At 39.7% G+C, this 20,038-nt stretch overlaps 1 protein-coding gene across 1 annotated transcript in view; it reads left to right on the top strand.

Annotated features, from left to right (window-relative positions):
- CIB2 (calcium and integrin binding family member 2) overlaps window positions 1–20,038 on the top strand; it is a 48,866-nt gene that overhangs the window by 17,278 nt on the left and 11,550 nt on the right. Inside the window, 1 exon segment of the mRNA XM_075714392.1 lies at window positions 12,949–13,060. Within this exon segment, the coding sequence (XP_075570507.1) occupies window positions 12,949–13,060 (112 nt within the window).

Below are 20,038 nucleotides of genomic sequence, written 5' to 3'. Positions count from 1 at the left end.
GAGGGGAACACTTAGCATTTCAGTACCAGTAAGGTGTTAGATTGGCTTAGTCTAACTTCACTGTGTAAGACTTTGGTACCAGCATCAACTTAAGTCAACATAAATGCAGGCTGTGCTCAAAGGGTTTGAGGACACATTCTCTTGCTTGATAATCGGAGTGTGGATAATTTGCAAATTACCAGGAAATAGTAGAATTTATGAATTGAAGGTGAAGAAGAAATGAGCACAGAATAATGAAAATGGATCTAGGAAAATAAATAAATAAAGTTAGATTGCAGCAGAGGCAAGCATGCCTGGTGAAAGAGAGAAATAGAAACCATAGATCATTATTGGTGTTTGATAGCTATTTATCACCAGAAAACCTAAATATACTCTTAAGTCTTTATTAAAGATGGTTAATTTTGTGAAGTCCTTAACACAACTAAGAGGATTCACTCATGGGCCCAGGGCAAGAACATATTTAAAAACGTTGGGTAATGTATAGAATAGAATCATAGAATCATAGAATCGTTTAGGTTGGAAAAGACCTTTAAGATCATCCAGTCCAACCATTAACGTAACATTACCAAGTCCACCACTAAACCAATTAAGGGTAGAGTAGACTAAACTATGTCCCTGTCCCCAAGTGCCACATCTACCCATTTTTTGAACACTTCCAGGGATGGTGACTCCACCACCTCTCTGGGCAGCCTCTTCCAATGCTTGACCACTCTTTCCGTAAAGAAATTTTTCCTAATATCCAATCTAAACCTCCCCTAATGCAGCTTGAGCCCATTTCCTCTTGTCCTATCGCTAGCTACTTGGGAGAAGAGACCAACACCCACCTCACTACAACCTCCTTTCAGGTAGTTGTAGAGAGCGATAAGGTCTCCCCTCAGCCTCCTCTTCTCCAGGCTAAACAATCCCAGTTCCCTCAGCCGCTCCTTATAAGGCCTGTGCTCCAGACCCTTCACCAGCTTTGTTGCCCTTCTCTGGACACGCTCCAGCACCTCAATGTCCTTCTTGTATTGAGGGGCCCAAAACTGGACACAGTATTCCAGGTACGACGTCACCAGTGCCAAGTACAGGGGGACAATCACCTCCCTGCTCCTGCTGGCCACACTATTCCTGATACAAGCCAGGATGCTGTTGGCCGCCTTGGCCACCTGGGCACACTGCTGGCTCATGTTCAGCCGGCTGTCAACCAACACCCCTAAATGCTTTTCGGCCAGGCAGCTTTCCAGCCACTCTTCCCCAAGCCTGTAGCGTTGCATGGGGTTGTTGTGACCCAAGTGCAGGACCCAGCACTTGGCCTTGTTAAACCTCATACAGTTGGCCTCGGCCCATCGGTCCAGCCTGTCCAGGTCCCTCTGCAGGGCCATCCTACCCTTAAGCAGATTGACACTCCCACCCAGCTTGGTGTCATCTGCAAACTTACTGAGGGCACACTCAATCCCCTCATCCAGATCATTGATAAAGGTGTTAAACAAGACTGGCCCCAATACTGAGCCCTGGGGAACACTGCTTGTGACTGGTTGCCAACTGGATTTAACTCCATTCACCACAACTCTCTGGGCTTGGCTACCCAACCAGTTTTTTACACAGCAAAGACTGCACCCATCCAAGCCATGAGCTGCCAGGAGAATGGTATGGGAGACTGTGTCAAAGGCTTTGCTGAAGTCCAGGTAGATGACGTCCACAGCCTTTCCTTCATCCACTAGGTGGGTCACCAGGTCATAGAATGAGATCAGGTTGGTCAAGCAGGACCTGCCTTTCATGAACCTATGCTGGCTGGGCCCGATCCCCTGGTTGACCTGCACTTGCCTGTTGAGTTCACTCAATATGAACTGCTCCATAGTCTTTCCCAGCACCGAGGTCAGGCTGGCAGGCCTGTAGTTCCCTGCGTCCTCCTTCTGGCCCTTCTTGTAGATGGGCATCACATTGGCAAGCCTCCAGTCACCAGGGACCTCCCCTGTTAACCAGGACTGCTGATGGATGATGGAAAGTGGCTTGGCGAGCTCCTCTGCCAGCTCCCTCAATACTCTCGGGTGTAGACATATTTATGTTATCATGGACTCAAAACATTATCTAAAATATGTACAGGACAGCTGACAAATTTTTCAAGTTCTTACTGATTCTGTTGGTAGGTATGTATTAGGGTTTTGAAAACACGCCCCCCCCCCTTTTTTTTTTTTTTTTAAGGAGAATGTGGAAATTAGACCAGTGTGTATAGCTTTAGGACATAACTCTGGTGTACGGGAAGATGCCAGAACATACTGGTAGACAATCAGTTCATAAGTGCCTGGAACATAATACATGCTTAGAGGTAGCTACTGTGGGTTTGTTAAAAGCAAATCTCTTACTCTGAGTAGCTGCTCTTGTGGATAAGAGAAGAACAGACGCAATATATCTTTTATATATTCCTGTGTTAGTCCTTTTCTACCTGTATAAGTGTGCTAACCTCTTGGCTAACGTATTGTTGAACATACTTAGAAAATTCGTAAGAATGGTAAGAAACATTAAGGCAAAGAGGGTTGCAGTCACTATGAAGATCAAGATTAGCTTTTTCAACAGTGCTCAATATATTGGAGAGATTATTAGGTCCAAAATGAGCAACAGGAAATTCATACAGTCAAGTACTAAGAACAGAGAAAAAATTGCAAGCGCAGAATGCAGTGTAACAAAAGCGGAGAGGTAGGTTAGTTGATCTAAGTGAAGTGAGCATAATTTTAACAAACAAAACCCACAAAACCCCCTGATGCCCTTGCAAAAAAAGGGAAATGTTCTAGGATGTGTTAATTCCAGCATTGTGTATCAAATAGGAGAATTCCATTCCAGTCAGCGTTGTTGGGACCTCAGTAAGAATAGACTGTTCAGTTTTGGGCATCACCATTCAAAAAAGATTTGTTGTACTGGAAAACATCCAGTAGAGAGAAACAAGAATAAGAGGAAAAAAATGACATATTAAGAAAGGTTAGAAAAACACTTTATTCATAGCAATTAATCTGTTTATATAACATGCCTCTCTTGTGATTGTAAATGGGAACAAATGGTTGAGTTGTCTCTTATAAGGCAGTATTTCTCTTACTTAGTTTTGTAAATCTGATTTTCTAGCACACAAGCTTTTACTCCAGTAATAATGCTTATCTGCTAGCCAGTCCATCTGTTTCTGTTTCTGCCTGTAGATGAGTACAATTTGGCAAATACCCAAGCATTCAAACACAGGTGTTCTTGGATGTCCTAGCCAAAAAGCACAAAATCTGTATATTAAAGTTGTATAGCTTGAGACTGACTTAACCTGGCTGGACATCTGCTGGGGGAATATGGCACTAAATTACCAAACTGGGCACCATCTGGACGGTCAACAAACCTTTGAACCTTTCTGTAGAAGAAATTAGTAATTCTGTTGCATTCTCTTCTCTGCCTGTTTCTTGGCATGTTTTTGACAGGTGAAAGGTGAGGTGCGAAGGAGCCCTTCTAGCCAATCCAGCTATATGCTGGATTTTAAATCTGAAACCTGCCTGAGAGTTAAGATGGGGAGATAAGCAGTGGTTTCCTCCAAGTGTCTGGAAAACCTTCCTTATAAGGGAGCAAATGCAGCAAACTGCTTGAGATGCATCTGCTTGTGCAGCAAGTTGCTATGCAGATAGAGGGAGGGATTAGGACACAGCTCCTGTTTTTCTAACACATCCTGTCTTTCAAAAAGTTTGGGGTTTGTATGCAGAAAGGGGAAATTCCCATACTGTCAGCTTTGGGGAAAAAAAAAGTGTCGGCCAAGTGTCCCCCAAAGTTTGGGGGAACTATATACCCTTGGGAATCTTACTGAATTTTGTGCAAGAAACCACATACAGGAAGAACGTATGTCCTGAAGCTGCTATTGATCTTCTTGTTAATTATGTTTCTATTATTCTTGTTAATAATGTTCCTGTATACTCTATCAATGGGGGAAAAAGAAAGGCTTCTAGACAATTCCTGCATCTCCTGTACCATAAAGCTTTCCTTTATATATTTTAGTCAGGTGCACCTGTTTTGCTAGGCTCCAGTGAGGAAAAAATCATTCTCAGTGCTGATCTGTATAGAACCTGGAATACTGGTGTACTGTGTCCAGTTCTGGGCTCCCCAGGACAGGAGAGAGATGGAGCTACTGCAGAAAGTCTGGCAAAGGGCCACTGAGATGGTTAAGGGACTGGAGAATCTCTCATATGAGGAAAGTCTGAGAGAGCTGGGATCTGGAGGGTGCAAAGAAGGTGGACCCCAGTGACAGGACAAGGGGCAGCGGGTACAAACTGAAACACAGAAGGTTCTATCTGAACATAAGGAAGCACTCCCCACCACCACCTCCCCCCATGAGGGTGACAGAGCACTGGAACAGGCTGCCCAGAGAGGCTGTGGAGTCTCCATCTTTGTGAGATACTCAAAAGCCATCTGGACATGATCCTGGACAACCTGCTCTAGGTGCCCCTGCTTAGCAGGGGACCAGATGATCTCTGGAGGTCCCTTGCAACCTCAACCATTCTGTGATTTGTTGGATTACCAGCAGAAAAGAGGCCTGTGAGCAGGTTTTTCAGTGGTGCTTCAAGGAAAGAAAAATGCTGTAAACTGCTTCTATCTATACTGACTATGCATCATGTAGTTCTGTAAACAGCAAAGTTACATGTATTGAAAGGCAGTCTTCCTAAGTATGACTAGATCTTTTAGAATAAATTTATTATTATAAATTATCTGCCAAAAACATTTCTCATGCAGAATTTCTTTTTCATTTTACTGCAGATGGTTTAGGAGGATATTTATTTAGTATTGTCTGGAATTAATTTTTACTGCTTCATTTTGCCTTGCAGAGATGAAAGAACTCTTGACATGTTAACTAAAAGTTGGCAGAAGGCTCATCTATCCACCTTTTCTCCTCCTTTTATGCTGCCTTATTATAAATATGATTTGTGTCCAGTTATTGTATTTTATTGATACAATGAAAATAACTTCAACTGGAAAGCATAGAAGGGACAAGGCATATCAGTAACAAAAATTCCTTCACCTTTCAACTGTTCCTGCTTGTGTTTCTCACTATTCTTTGTTCTTTGTCCTTTTGTCGAAGTGTGGCAATTTAGAGAGTTGTGGTTCCGGTTTCTATCTGACATTCCTGGCCTCCTTTGCCTTCAGATATGGCACCAAGTTTCCTATAATTTTGGTTTCATCTTCATATGGTAGACCCCTTTCTCTAATAGACTGTTCTAAACTTTTGCAATCCTTGGAGACAATAATTCACTGAGGAATTGCTGCAGCACAGAGATTTATGCCTTCGTTACCATATGCAACATGTAACTGTCATTGCAAAAGCAGTTTGTGAATGTGTGGCATAAATCTGAGACCCTGGAAGTACTTTCCATATCAGTTGCAGCCAGCTCTGAAGGCACCTCCTTCCTCATTTCTCAGTCCCAGATTAAAGAACCTCCTTCTCTGAGCTATGGCAACTTTTTCTCTGTGTGTGGCAGACCTGTGGGTATAGGTCTGTCTGGAGCTGTTCCCCAGCTCTCTGATCACACACTTGTCCATCTGCAATAATAGCACTATATATAGGACAAGAGAGTAGGTGCACCTCAACAATTTGCATCGGTAGCAGGCTACAGCCTCTGTAGCATGAGTTGTAAATCAGTTCCCATCACTGTCTCTGCATAAGCACAACACATTCTTTCCTACAGTCTGTGCAATCCCATCTTGAATGCTGTTGCTTCTTTTGCTTGCAGCCATCTAAGTCTCCAGGGGCTCAGAAGCGCTCATTGCTCAGATCTGTCTGTTTCCAGGGCTATGGATAGACTTGTCAGTGCACCTGCTGGTCTCGAGGGTTGAATTCGTCTCCGCATATTACAAGAAGTCCTTCTCCAGCTGTTCTGTTCAACTCTGGCATCTGGACAAGAACTTACAGCTTTGATTGTGGTGAATAACTGAAAGTGCAACTGCACAGCAACAGAGCGCTTCTCTGGACCTGCTGCTGACGTAGTTTATTCCATTCTGTACAGTCAGTCTCTGATCAGGTCATGCCACAACTCCTATGAACTCCTTGTGGCACTGTCCATCAGCGCTCACTGCTTTGCTTCATTGTTCCAGTTAAGCCATTTTGCTATTTATTTTCTGTGAATATGTAGGGCAATACAGAATTTACTCTTTGGGATTGTCTCGATTGTAATGTTAAAGTCTTTGAATGCATTCCTGTTATTTAGGAATAAATAGGATATATATTGCTGAATGAAAATGTTTTCCCTTTAGAACATAAATCAAGTGACTGGTACTGTGAAGGCAGGACCAGAGTTGGTGAGATGTTTATTAGGTTCTAAAGGGCACTTTAAAGCCTCTACTTATTTCTAACCAATGAGCCATTACAAGCTTTTATCTTTTGTTTTCAGCACTCCTTTAGTGCAGAGTTCTTATTACAAAGGCAGCCCAGCCAGCTGTAATGTGTTGTCACTACATTTAAAGGTGGTGATTTGTGTATATCAAGCCAAGGAAGAGCTGCTCTGTGTTTTAACACACCCACTGGTGACCTTGGGTACAATCTGACTTTCTCTCAAAGCTTAATAGCAAATTAAAACAATCGCTGCAGGGTGTAAGCTTGGAACTGTCTTTTTTTCAGGTCTACACAGGTATAGCTGGAGGCTCTGTTATGAGTTTGGAGACATCCCAGTCAAGCCGTGTCCAGCAAATACCCACCAAGTGTCACCCTTGCTGACTCCAGGATATTACACCCTTGAGAAGTGGGGACAGACTCTGACCCACCTTTTTTACCATGTAAAATGAAAGCATAAACAAAAAGTAGGCTGTGGAGGCAATACTGTGTTGTTTGGGTGGGTGGGGTTTTTTTCTGAACAAAGCTTTTTTTGGTTTTTACTTGTTGATGGGAGCTGAACCTCACTGCAGTTTCTTAAATGTTAGTGCTTATGCAAGGGGGGTGAGTGGGTGGGTGGGCTGGAAATTTCTGCAAAGGCAGATCAGCAGTTTGGGTTTAGACTGGATTAAACTGATAACAGAATCACTGCCTTAATCCTTGGATATAGTACATTAAGCTTAAACATATACCAAAATCTGTGGGGATAGGGCATCATCAGTAAATTAAATTTGTCACTATGTTCTCTCCCACTCTCATCTGTGGGAGGGAAGACACTAGTAAACACTGCCAGCTTTTCCTCTCCTGCTTCCATGCAGAGTAAATAAGGCATCCTGGCAACAAAGAGAGCACATCAAGGAATGGGAAAATGCTTCTGCATGCATCCAGAAGAAATATTTTTACGCAAATATCACTACACGATCTGTAGTCACTACTGCAAAGACAGTGAGGCTCATTGCAGGTCCTGGGCTTCTGAATATACATCATGGTCTGTATATTGTAATGGCAGCCTTTCCAAATCTGTATGTGGCCAGACAGCACTGCAAAACTTTATGTTTCTCCCCTGACAAGACATAAATGTTTCTGTGACTAGGGCAGATAGCTAAAGCAGCTTTAGGTTATTTTCAGATATGCTTCTTGTTGAGGGGCATGCTGAGTAAAAGGACAAAAAGCCTTTCCTCTCTTGGTCACAACAGCTCCTGATGTGTTCAAGTCATCTGAAGCACCTTCTGCTTCTATAAGAACAGGGGAAATATTACAGCCTTTACCACAGAGGTTTGTTTCTTTTCTATTTATGGTTGGTAATTAATGTTATTGCGAGATGTGTCAAACAGTCAGTAATCTGTACGGTGGCACTTGGTGCAGCATTTGGGAGATGATTACTGAGTCTGACTCACAGTATTGGTCATAGTACTTGGTCCAAGTATGGCAGTGGTATGACAAATCAATGTAGTGATGTATTGCATAAAGGCAGGAGGGTTATGGGTGTAAATAACCCTTATGTCTACTGATCTTTACAAAGTGTTATAGAATAATTGATCAGAAATGTATCCATTTTCCTTACCAAAAAGTAAATACTCACCCAGTGTAATGTGGATTACTCAAGTAAACAGAAGTGTTGCGAAACTCATTGAAAAGGGGCTGCGTTTCACTGGCTTTTTCAGAATCCTGTAAGAGGCTGAGGCAGCTCTGTTACTTTTCTACCTGTTTTCTACAAAATCTGGTCAGAGACTGGCAATCCAGTGCTAAATTTGTCATAAAACAGTGCATGGTGTCTCTGAAGAACTTTCTGGCATAAAGAACTTTCAGTGGGAAAATTCAGTGGGAAATTTCATTGGGGAAAGGCGTTACTGGTTTTTTGTTGTTGTTCAGTTAGTTGGTGGGTTTTGTTTGTTTTATTACAAAGGATAATGAAGCTTGTGCAATGTACTATATGTTTGTTTTGGAACCTAAGCTAGAGAAATCTTATCTTTTTCATTGTGATATTAGTTAATCATGCCATGTAATAAGGCTATCATAAATAGAGTTGTAGGATCCTTGCAGATAAAAGCATGTGAAAGACTATTTTATTGCTCTAATTTAGTTTGCAGGAGTTGCATCACAGCCACCTCCTACAGACTCATTTGGATGCTTTAGTGTGGAATCCACTCAGGTGGAAAGCTCTTATACCTACAGATCTTTGAGCAATTTGGTGAATTAATGGAATAGTTAGTGGGAGGAGAACAGGATATCAGAGCTGCTCTCAAATCTGCTGTTAATTACTTGCACGTTTCTGTGTCCATCATCTGCCTTCCAGCTAATTCTAGCAGAGTCCTGCTGAGCCTGAGGCGGTGTGCTGGAAGGCTGTCTGGTTACTAGTGCCTAGCAACTCCTTTCTGCTCATCTTCAGAGATAAAAGAAAGACTTAACTTTAAATGGATGGACTGGGAGCATATTATCTTAACAGGCTTCTGTATATTGTCTGCATTGTGGATGTTTTTGAATAAAACACAGGTGTAGAAACTGCATGTCTTAACATGTAATAGGTAGGGACATGTATATGTTACAGTAAAGATGTTTGGCAGGGGGAGTTGTTTTCTTGCTTTGGTTGTTTTTTTCCCACCTCCCACATCCCTGAGCATGCATTTTTCCTTTCTGATTCTAAAAATTAAGTGAGTTCTGTCAGCAGATGTGTTGTTCAATTCAGTGCTTCTGGCTGTAACTCCTTGTAGAAAGGAAAGAGGAATTAGTTTTATTGTAATCTGTGGCAGCAAACCAAAGGAATTCATTTTTATTCTGTGCCCTTTGGCAATGTTTTTAGCTAAAAAATAATCCCTTCAGAGGGATGCTTTGAATATTTTCTTAGAGATGCTTTCTGAAATTAGTGTATTGACATTGTATGGAGGTGTAAATGTGTTAGGGTACTATCATTTTTCTTGAAGGAATTGCACAACCTCAATGTCTGAAATAGCAGGGAAAGCACAATAAGAGAGAATGCATTGGTCTTGGGTAATTGTACGGTGCCATCAGGTGGACACACTATATTCTTTACAGTTAATGTAGGTGACTTGTCCACAGTAAAGTAGGAGTGCTTTTGTTGGCCTTACACTAGGAGACACAAATTAGTTCATATCTGTGGGACAGGAAAGGCAGTTCTAAGATCTAACACAAAACCTAACTGCTCTGTTAAGTGCTTTGCAATTAACAACACAATGCCTTCCAGTTGAAAAAATCAGATCCTTCTTTCAGCTACTGGAGAATTTGGATTAATTTCAGTATAAATAGGTTGTGTTAATCTCTGTGGACAAGATAGTGAATTCTGTCAGCAAGAAATGAAGGGTTTACTTTGCACTGATATTGCGTGTTATAAAAAGACTAAACCTTTGTCCTGAGAAAACAAATGTCAGTAAGCAGCTGATAAGAGCTATGGCTGTGCCCTCTTTGATCTCTCTCCCTCTAAGCCTCCATCATTGAAATAAGATTGTTGCTACACAGCAAATGGCACCTGGGACGCGGCGTTGCAACCTGTGCCTTACAAGGGTATTTCTTGTGTTAGAATAATACTGCTTGCTCTGTAGATATCGTTACGAAATTTCTTACTTAATTTGGTGAGCATCATAAGAAGCTTTAGTATTTCTACCAAAATAGTACTGGGAACCAGATCACTGTGAGTCACAGTGGTGACAGTGAAGGGCCACTTTATGTACCCATAAGTACTTTTTGTCATCTTAGTATTCAGTCTCTATTATAGCACTGTTATTCCCAGTACTGAAGTAACTTTAAATTCACACTGTTGTGACTGTTTCTTTTGTTACCATTAACAGGAGTATGTTTATTCTTGTGATATGATTGTATTTCAGTAACAGATACTTTCCCACAGCATTTTTAGATTTCTGTCATACGTTTTTTCCCAGTAGAAATTGACTCAGCTATATTTTTTTTACAAACAAGAGGTTTGTTCAGACTTTTTTATTGAAAATTGCATTTTAGATTAATATAACAAGCTTGATAAACGATGAAACACAGATCACTTTGTTCCAATCCCTTCTGTGTCTTCTGAAAGACATTATGGAGAACTCCTTTAAGACGCCCAACTCAGTGTCTGTATTCATAGTTCTGTTAGAGTAGACAGAGCAAAGACAGAAAAGACTAATACTAAAGAAAGTAGAGAAGAAAATCTTGGCAGTTAAAATAAGCAGGCATTGCCAGCTAATGTGTTCTGAAATGTTGCCCACAATGGTCAAGCCATTCCAATGATGAATGCTTTATCTTCATGAAGACTAGAACACCATTTCGGTATTCTAGCTTTTAAAAAAAAAAAAAAAATCCTTAGATGGATATTTGATTTGAAAGGTTTGCTTTCCTTTAAGTGCTTTTAAGCTGTCCTTTCCACTGTATTTAGGGACATCTTTGCAGCTGCTGTTTACAAAGGAGAAATCGGTTGCTGGAGTGGGAAATGGCTATTGCATCTTGAATTACACAGTATTTATTAAATGTCAGGGTGAGCTGTGGTAAGCAGCTGAAATATGCTTAGATCAGTGGATATTTAATTTCCTGTATGGCACAATATATTGCTGCACAGTGTAAAGACATTAGTTTCCTAAGATCCAGACAAAACATGTTTCTGTGTTCCGTTTCTGTGTTCCATTTCTGTGTTCTTTGTGACACATAATCATGACCAAAGAGGTGCTGAGAAGAGATGCCTGTAGATTATTTTCTCTTAGGTTTTGAAATTCATTACCCACGTTAATCTGAAGTAGCTCAGTTGCTTGTGGGGCTGACTGGGGGGTTGCTGAAGCTAAAGCTGGAAAGATGAAGGGGTTGGTGAGGCATTACTTCCTGTATTACTGGTTTGTTTATGTTCTGCTGTTTAAAACATGTTGATCTCTATTTGTAATTGTTACTATACCTAGTAAGCAGGCAGGATTTTTTTGTTAAAACAAAAATAAGTCACAAAATAATAAATATAGCTTTTTAATGTATATAAGTAGTACATGTGACCTAATGAGAGACCAGAATACTCTGTGTTAGTACATAAGACACAGCAAAATGACCACTTTCTGCCCTAAGCAGTTTATGAGTTAGGTGTAAGACAAAATTTTCACATATAAAAAGTACATTTTATAGTACATGACATTATCTAAGTTTTCTGTGAACAGCAACTACCTACTCTTCCTTCCTATTCTTTTTACACATGTGGTATTTCATAGAGGACTGGCAGGTCATACATTCATGCTGAATATATTGATCTCTGACTAATCTTTGAGCACTAGGATACATGTGTTCCCTCTCCAACCTTTTTGTGCTGTTATTTGACAGAATCTTGGATTCTTGTCCACTAGAATGAGATATCACTAGAACCAGTAAAATCAGAAAATCAGTAGAATTAATGTCTCTAATATATGAATTGCTTCTAAACAGGTAATATTTTACTTATCAGGCAATTTCTGTCTGTAGTTTGTTTGAGAGTTCAAAATTTGAGATATATTGGTGAGTTTGAATTAGATACCCATTTTGCTTGAAATGTTTCTATTCGTAGTTTGGGTGAGCATCCCAATGAGAGTAAATGTGCTAAGATAGTTTTAAAATCACATCCTGCTTAATTCAATGTTTTCTTTACACATGGTTGTTTTCTCTTGGCTTTTGCGCTATGCTTTTGAACTCATTCACTGGAACATTTGGAGACAGCAAATAAAGGGTGGGATTAACACTTGTTAAGTTAATTCAGTTAACAGTTGGAAGTAGTGTCATATAAAAAATTTGTGCAGTCTTTGCCCAGATTGTGCATGAGACTGAGACAGTTTTTATAATTTACTGGTATCCAGCTTCTAAAACTTTAGGAAAATCCATGTGTTTCATGGCCTTTGACTCTTCTTTTCCCAGCTCCCTTACCAACACTATAACATAATACTATTAGCACAATAAGCAAGCTTTAGAGAGTGAAACTAGGTTTATGAATGTTTGACTTGCATCTCTCAGGAAAACCACTTGTTATTGCCTTTAAAATATACTGGTTTGATGAATAAGCTGAGCCAAGAATGAAACAAAACTATGTGAAATGGAATGAAGTGGAAATGGTCTGTGTGCTGGTGCCAGCCAATGCTAGAAATGTAAAACTAAATCTGCTATGTTAGTGAGGCACAGATAGGAAAAGAGCTTTTTAAATCAGAAGTAAGGACTCCCAAGGATACTGTTGTCTATAGCGTCATAGTTGCATATTGTTTGGCTTTTAAATTCTTTGAGCTGTTAAACAACAACTTTTTCTTGCATAGTGCAGATCAACCAATAATCTGCACTGAGATGTGATCCCTGGATTATATTCACAGTGCTGGTACATTGGTCCAGGCGTACTTCTGTGCATGTGCCTATATGGTGCTTAAATGTTGTATACAGGTAGTATGAAACACCTCAAGTTATGCATGGGTGTTAGTAGCAGTTACGCTGGATACTGCATCAAAGCCCTCTTTTTTTCAAAAAGATGGGAATTTGGTGGGCTCAGACTTGTGCGCTAACAATAATAATTAGAGCTGCAAAACAAATTTGTGTCTGATTACTGTATGAATGGAATTGGTTATTTAAAATTGGTTATTGGCTGTTTTTTTTCTGCTTTACAGGTTGCATGGCCGATACCATGAAATGGCACCAAACGTTGTGCCCATGGACTATACAAAGGACCCAGATGTTAAACTACCTATGCAGCTTATAATAAACATGCCTGAGCTAAAGGTATCACTTCTGACTGCTTACAAACTGTATCTTCTTAAGTTATGTAGCTCATCTGCCAGAGGTTTTGCCAAGTGAGTTTGATATCTTGAGGCAATGTGGCATGCTGAGGTCTTCTCCTTCCTGTTACTGTTCAAGGGCAAAACCATCCCCAAAAACCGGAACATATTTAGGTGGATGTCTTTCTTGCAGAGATAGTTGGGATAGATGTTAAAGGAAAGGAGTAGGAAATAAAATTAAATTTAGCAGTCTTTCCACTTTGTATATATCGATCCCTTAGAAGCCAGTGGGATCTCTGTGTGAAGAGCTGGTTAGAAATCAGAAGTTCTTATCTCAGTGTGTTGATAGGAAATTTGCCAGAGGTGTGCAGAACATTGCTGATCAAAAGTAAAGATTTTCCCATTTTTTTTTGAGCTGCAAGAGCACAATAAATATTCTTTTTCTTAACTATCGGTTGTCTTGGGTTTGCATGGCAAGGTTTTGGTAGTGGGGGGCAACAGGGGTGGCTTCTGTGAGAAGCTGCCAGAAGCTTCCCCTGTGTCTGATAGAGCCAATGCCAGCTGGCTCCAAGACGGACCCGCCGCTGGCCAAGGCTGAGCCCATCAGCAACAGTGGTAGCGCCTCTGTGATAACATATTTAAGAAGGGGGAAGGAAAAAAAAAAAAAGACAGGGACACAAACTGCAGCTGGAGTGAGGAGTGAGAATATGTGAGAGGAACAGTTCTGCAGACACCAAGGTCAGTGAAGAAGGAGGGGGAGGAGGTGCTCCAGGCACCGGAGCAGAGATTCTGCTGCAGCCCCTGGTGAAGACCATGGTGAGGCAGGCTGTGCCCCTGCAGCCCATGGAGGTCCATGGTGCAGCAGATATCCACCTGCAGCCTGGGGAGGACCCCACGCTGGAGCAGGTGGATGTGCCCGAAGGAGGCTGTGACCCCGTGGGAAGCCCACGCTGGAGTAGGCTCCTGGCAGGACCTGTGGACCCATGGGGGACCCACGCTGGAGCAGTCTGCTCCTGAAGGACTGCAGCCCGTGGAAGGGACCCACGCTGGAGCAGTTCGTGAAGAACTGCAGCTTGTGGGAAGGACCCACGTTGGAGAAATTTGTGGAGCACTGTCTCCTGTGGGTGGGACCCCACGCTGGAGCAGGGGAAGAGTGGTGAGGAGTCCCCCCCTGAGAAGGAAGGAGCAGCAGAGACAACGTGTGATGAACTGACCACAACCCCCATTCCCTGTCCCCCTGCACTGCTCTGGGGGAGGAGGTAGAGAAAATCAGGAGTGAAGTTGAGCCTGGGAAGAAGGGAGGGGTGAGGGGAAGGTGTGTTAAGATCTGGTTTTATTTCTCATTACTTTACACATGTTCTCACTCCTCTCTCCTACTCAGTTTTGACTGGTAATAAATTAAACTGATTTTCCCCAAGTCGAGTCTGTTTAGCCTGTGATGGTAATTGGTGAGTGATCTCTCCCTGTCCTTATCTTGACCCACAAGCTTTTTTGTTATATTTTCTCTCCCCTGTCCAGTTGAGAAGGGGAGTGATAGAGCGGCTTTGGTGGGCACTTGGCATCCAGCCAGGGTCAAACCACCACATTAGGACTTTTCATTTTTCATGGAGTCATTACATGATAGGAAGTCAAGAGACAGTCCATGTAACTACAAATGAGAGAAGCAGTAGACATAAAGCAATCGGTGCAAAAAACCAGAGATAGAATTTGGTTTTATTATTTTATCAGTTCAACAATTGAGTATGGTTTTACCAGGACAAATACAGATTTTTAGCATTTATTTTTTTAAACAGTTCATTGAATTATGTTGTCTTTGGTCTTGTGGTCTATTTTTCTTTTTCACATATGCAAATCAGTTGACATCTTTAAATTACTATCATGTAGAATCAACTATATGTTCACTGTGATAGTTGCATGAAGTATTAAGCTTGTTAAGAGCAATGCTATAAAAATACCCTTGTAATTGATGGCCTTCCACTTCATTTTAATTATATAGAAATTATTCCTTAATGTTGTAAGATACTGAATACTTGGGGGAAAAAAACCTACAAGCATAAGCAGGGCTTTAGAAATTCAGTTGGGGAGGAGGTTAGCTCAACATGAAGTGAAAGACATTTGAATTAGATTTCAAGTTGAAGTTCACAGAACTCCATGTTCCTTTAGTACCACACTTACTGCATGTTTGATTCTGGGACAATACAATTTATTGAACAAGAAGCAGATTTCACTCTAAAGAATGTTAAAATGTTTGACCAGCATTTCATATAAATGGAAACATCAGCGATTAAATGCATATGAGCATTTAATTCAATAGAAGACCTTTGAAAAATTTTCATCCTTCAGTTATGACTGTGATTTACCAGATACCTATATACAGCTTAGAAATTTGGGTTTCTGAAGAAACTGAGAAATAATTTAGGATTCTTTTTCACACTAAGCATGGGATTCTTCAGTGAGATCCTAGTATATGTTTATACTCTTTCTAATGATGAGTTGGCCCTGTAATAAAGTAGATGAAGAAGGTGTAGCTAGCTTTAATTCCAAAATTATATGTAAAAAAAAAATTACAAAATGTACAATTTTTATAAATGAAAAAATGCAAGGAAAACTTTAGACATCATTAATTCTATCATAAAAGCCATAAATGCCACTGTCATCAACATAGCACGTCTACATTGAGTTATTAAACATATTAATAATTAAGGATTTTGGTAGGGCTGTTTTGCTAATTACCTTCCTTAAAAATACTGCATAGTATAAGAATAAAATTATTATGTACCTCACTATTGTTCAAATAGTTACAGAACTGAAACCTGTAATATGCTATGAGTTGTTCCTAGAACTTATAAAATAGTTCTTTCATCAGCTGGTTGAAAGCTATTCAGCCTTTTAACTCCTAAAGCTGCATAACCCAACCCTCATTAGGATCCAGCTCTGAATAGTTTCATATCAGCTGTGCGCATGTTCCAAGTTATGTGTCCTTGACTGCCATGGGTGTAAGTATAATTCCCTCCTCTGCAGCTTACAAAGTTGACCTTCCTAGCTCACCTCAAATAAAATGAATGAAGTTTAATAAATCATGCAGTTACCATAGTTTAAAAAAAAAAAAATCTTCTCATCTTTGGCCATTATGTTACAAAGTGTGAAGTAGAACAGGATATGAAAAGAGTGTAATTCAAGGTTTGTTTATGTATGAACTTTTAGTATCAGCAGCATTCAAGAAAACATTATTTTTCAACAATATTATGTGTTGAAATGTATTGAAGTATCTATGAAAGAGACTAAATTATGTGCCTGTATACTTTATAGATGCACTTTTTTTCATTATTGAAGTACTCATGGAACTTTAAAATAGGGGGTATAAAGATCTTGCTGAAAAGTTCTTTTCAGTTCCTTCAGTTGCATAAAATATTATATGTTAACCATTTAGATATCTTATAAATATTTCACATAAGTTTTGTATAATGTAAATGCTAGTGTTGTTTCTTCTTGTTATACAAATAAGGAAATTAGGCAACAGGCAAAATTAACAATACTTTGCAAAAATGCCCTGTATTTTAGTTACCTCAAATTGAGTCCAATTTTGAGATAGCAACAAAGATCTCAAATCTGATTATCTAAAATTAGATTTAAGACATAATTAGGCATCACAATCAGTAGCCTGCAAGAAGTTGCTAGCACAAGCGGACCTAACTAGGCCCTTAGGCTGTATTCTGACTAGTGTTAAATTACTCAGTGGAGCTAAAAGTTGGGAATTGGAACACTTGCTCTAAGTCTTCTTTGTCCTACCTACGAGATCATGGGATCAGATGAATAATACCAACAGGTGAACAGAGAACAATTATGCACTACTTTTCACAAGGACAAGGAAGTATTACAGACAGATGGCTGACAAAACGTGTGACTATATCGAGGAACTCATTGCCACAAGACATTTTGGCAAAAACGGCACTAGTCTTCAAAAATTATTTAAGTACTTTTTTAGAGCAGAATTCCACAGATTGCCGTTAAGTTTTATGATCTGGGTGTGATTTCTAACTCGGAGAGTCCCTGAAATGCTCATTGCAGTAATCTCAGAATATACTACGGGAAGGATCACTCTGTGTATCTCCCTCTTTTCTTACATTCTTGCCCTGTCTGCTACTGGTTCCAGTTAGAGTTAGGCTGGTGGGCTGGATGGACTCATAATTATGACAGTTCCCATATTATACTTTTTTTTTTTTTTTTTGCCTTAGAAGCAATCCCTAGATCTGTTGGATTTATTCTTAATGCCCCAGTGAGATTTGTCTGAGATGATTTAATTAAAGGACCTGCTCTTAGCAGTTGCCTGGAACCAGTTATTTGAACCTCAGCAGCTAGTACAAATGGAATAAGATTCTTCATTTTGAAATAGGAGTATTTGCCTGATTTACTGAGGTGCTGTCATCTTGGGTGGACAGCTGTACATAAAAATGCAAATTAGTATTGTATGGAATACAATACAACAAAAATTACTAATTGTCTTGTCTATGTGAATATAAAATAATTGGGTTTTTTAGTAGCTGGCAGGAGGAAATAGCATGGCCTTCACAAATTCTAAATATGTGGGAGTGTCTTGAAGTATTCTGATTGTTTTCAGCCATCTGCTATTTTTGCTTATGCATAAATACTGAATTCTTACCTTTGTGATAAAATGTATCATCCTTAAGGGCTTTTGATTCGTTCATCTGTTACTGCAAGTAGTTTAATATCTCCCTAATATGTCTGCAGCTCATTCATCACTGTAGCATCTTAGGTGCTTGTACTGGTACTTCTGGTATGGACAATCAGTATGCCTTAAGTTTTACCTTACTATCTCTAGGATCTTAATATAGCGCAATATGAAATTCTCTGGCTTAATAACATGACTCTGAAGAGTTTAACTGCCAGGTGGCTGATAGTTGCTTTGTGAAAAATCAAACCTAAGTTCAGAAAAGAAAGCAAGAAATGATAATCATACACATTCTTATTGGCTTCAGTGATACAGGATTGAACACTTGAAGAAAAGCTCATTCTATGAAAACCTTAGAGATGGGAGACTACTATATTTACAAGAGAGCCTGGTACTTAAGCTGAGATATAAACCAGAAATTTTATACTGGACCATGATTAGATTTTGAGATACAAGAGCACATCTCGCTACCTTAACAAACTTAGGTGGTAATGGTAATAGACTTCCTAATAGACTTCTGTAAGTAAAGTGGATCATAATCTATCTTCTTGCACCACATCAAGTCTGTGAGGCTTTCTGACCCTGTTTGAGAAGATGTCTCCAGGGTAATGGAACTTGATTTTATGAAAATAGCAGGACAAAATTCAGTGTCAAATTTTATAATAATTCTCTCCCAAGTCTCATAAGGCTGTGGAAGAACCTTAGAAATATTGCTGTCAAACCACTCATTTCAGAAATTCCAGCAGTTCATAGAGAAAGTGCTTTCAATAGCTAGCGAGCTTGTTTCCAGTAAAGTGTCAGTTAGAGGAGCCTAGATCTTCCTCCGTAACTCTTTCAAAACACTAACACTAAAAGATATTAAAATGCCAGCTAGGATCTCAGTTATAAACCGGGATCAATCTTGGTCATGGAGCATTTTGTGATTTCCTGTGCAGATGGTGGGGAGGGCGAGACAGTCTTTCCCCTAGAGTTCACTTTCCAAGAAATCTAGGTAGTAACTCCAGCTTGTACTGGAGAAAAAAATACCTTTAACCTTTGCAACTTGACCAGACTGCTAAATAAATTGTTATCATGTTTTCTTTCTTCAGTAAATTTTCATCAAGGTGAAGACAAAGCCAACATTTAAATCTTAAAATAGAAATAAATTAACTAAACGTCTATTAAATTTTAATAAAATCAGTGATAATTTCAATGCACCTGGCTTTTTTCATATGCACATTACATTTCTAGTTACTGGCAATGTTGAGCTCAATACCACTGCAGATTCTGACAAATGGATAGAATCAATAATGCACTTTTCTAAATTAGATTCTGCTACTATAAAGAAAGATCTTAACCTCATGCATTAATGTTTTGAGCCAGGATTTTTGTGTTTCAAAGAAAAAAAATGCTGATGGCCACTCACTTTAATTGGTAATGAATAATTCACTAACTCATGATTCCTAAGTTGAAAGTCAGAACAAGAAATAAATAAATAAAGAAGGGGCAGATACTTTAAGTTTATTAGGTCTACCATTACAGTGACGTTAACAGATCTAGTTTACTCCATCTGTTTCATTGCAGTCTCTGTTCTCTAATCTTGACAATCTTGGTTACACAGGCAGCAGTCTAATAAATTAACTGTAGGGCATGTGGGCACCTGTGAGATTGCAGCAATTAATATTGCAGAATTGTAGCAATGATATAGGCTGTTCAGTATGAGACCATGTAGAAAGTGAAAGTGATTTTATTTCAAAACAAAACTGATTTCACTCACATTATCCCTGTCATTTCCACAGAGCTATATGTGGGACTGTAACCTGATGTCAGAGATCACATATGATCTGTAGAAGTGGATGGGTGGCCATCTTTGTGACACATACATCCCTAATTGTCAGAATATTCAAATTGGAGTATGGCCTGTCTCTGGTTATTGTAGTGCAGAGCAATCCTTCTGTCAGGAGTTGGTCATAAAAGGACTTCCTGGAGGGGAACCATTTTTGTTTCATTCACTTTACAGTCTGTTGCTTTCTTTTTTTGGCTCATGCAGTAACTTCATTGATCCTCGCAGGCCTTGTCATTAGCTGCAGTGGTGAGTAAGGTAGTTCATAAATCCACACACTACTGAAACAGAATGAGCAGCAGGCACAGGAATCAGTCAGGAGAAAGAAAGGACACACAGGGAACAGTGAATCAATCACACATTTCAGAACCAATGTTAGCACCCTATTTTTGCCGTGTTTAAACATGAATGCATGCGAGTTGCTTCAAAATAAGATGAAAACACTTCCTACAATTTTAAGAGGATGGAAT

This window comes from Pelecanus crispus, chromosome 7 (genome assembly GCF_030463565.1).
Source record: "Pelecanus crispus isolate bPelCri1 chromosome 7, bPelCri1.pri, whole genome shotgun sequence".
NCBI lineage: Eukaryota > Metazoa > Chordata > Aves > Pelecaniformes > Pelecanidae > Pelecanus > Pelecanus crispus.
This window is presented reverse-complemented; position numbering and strand designations above follow the sequence as displayed.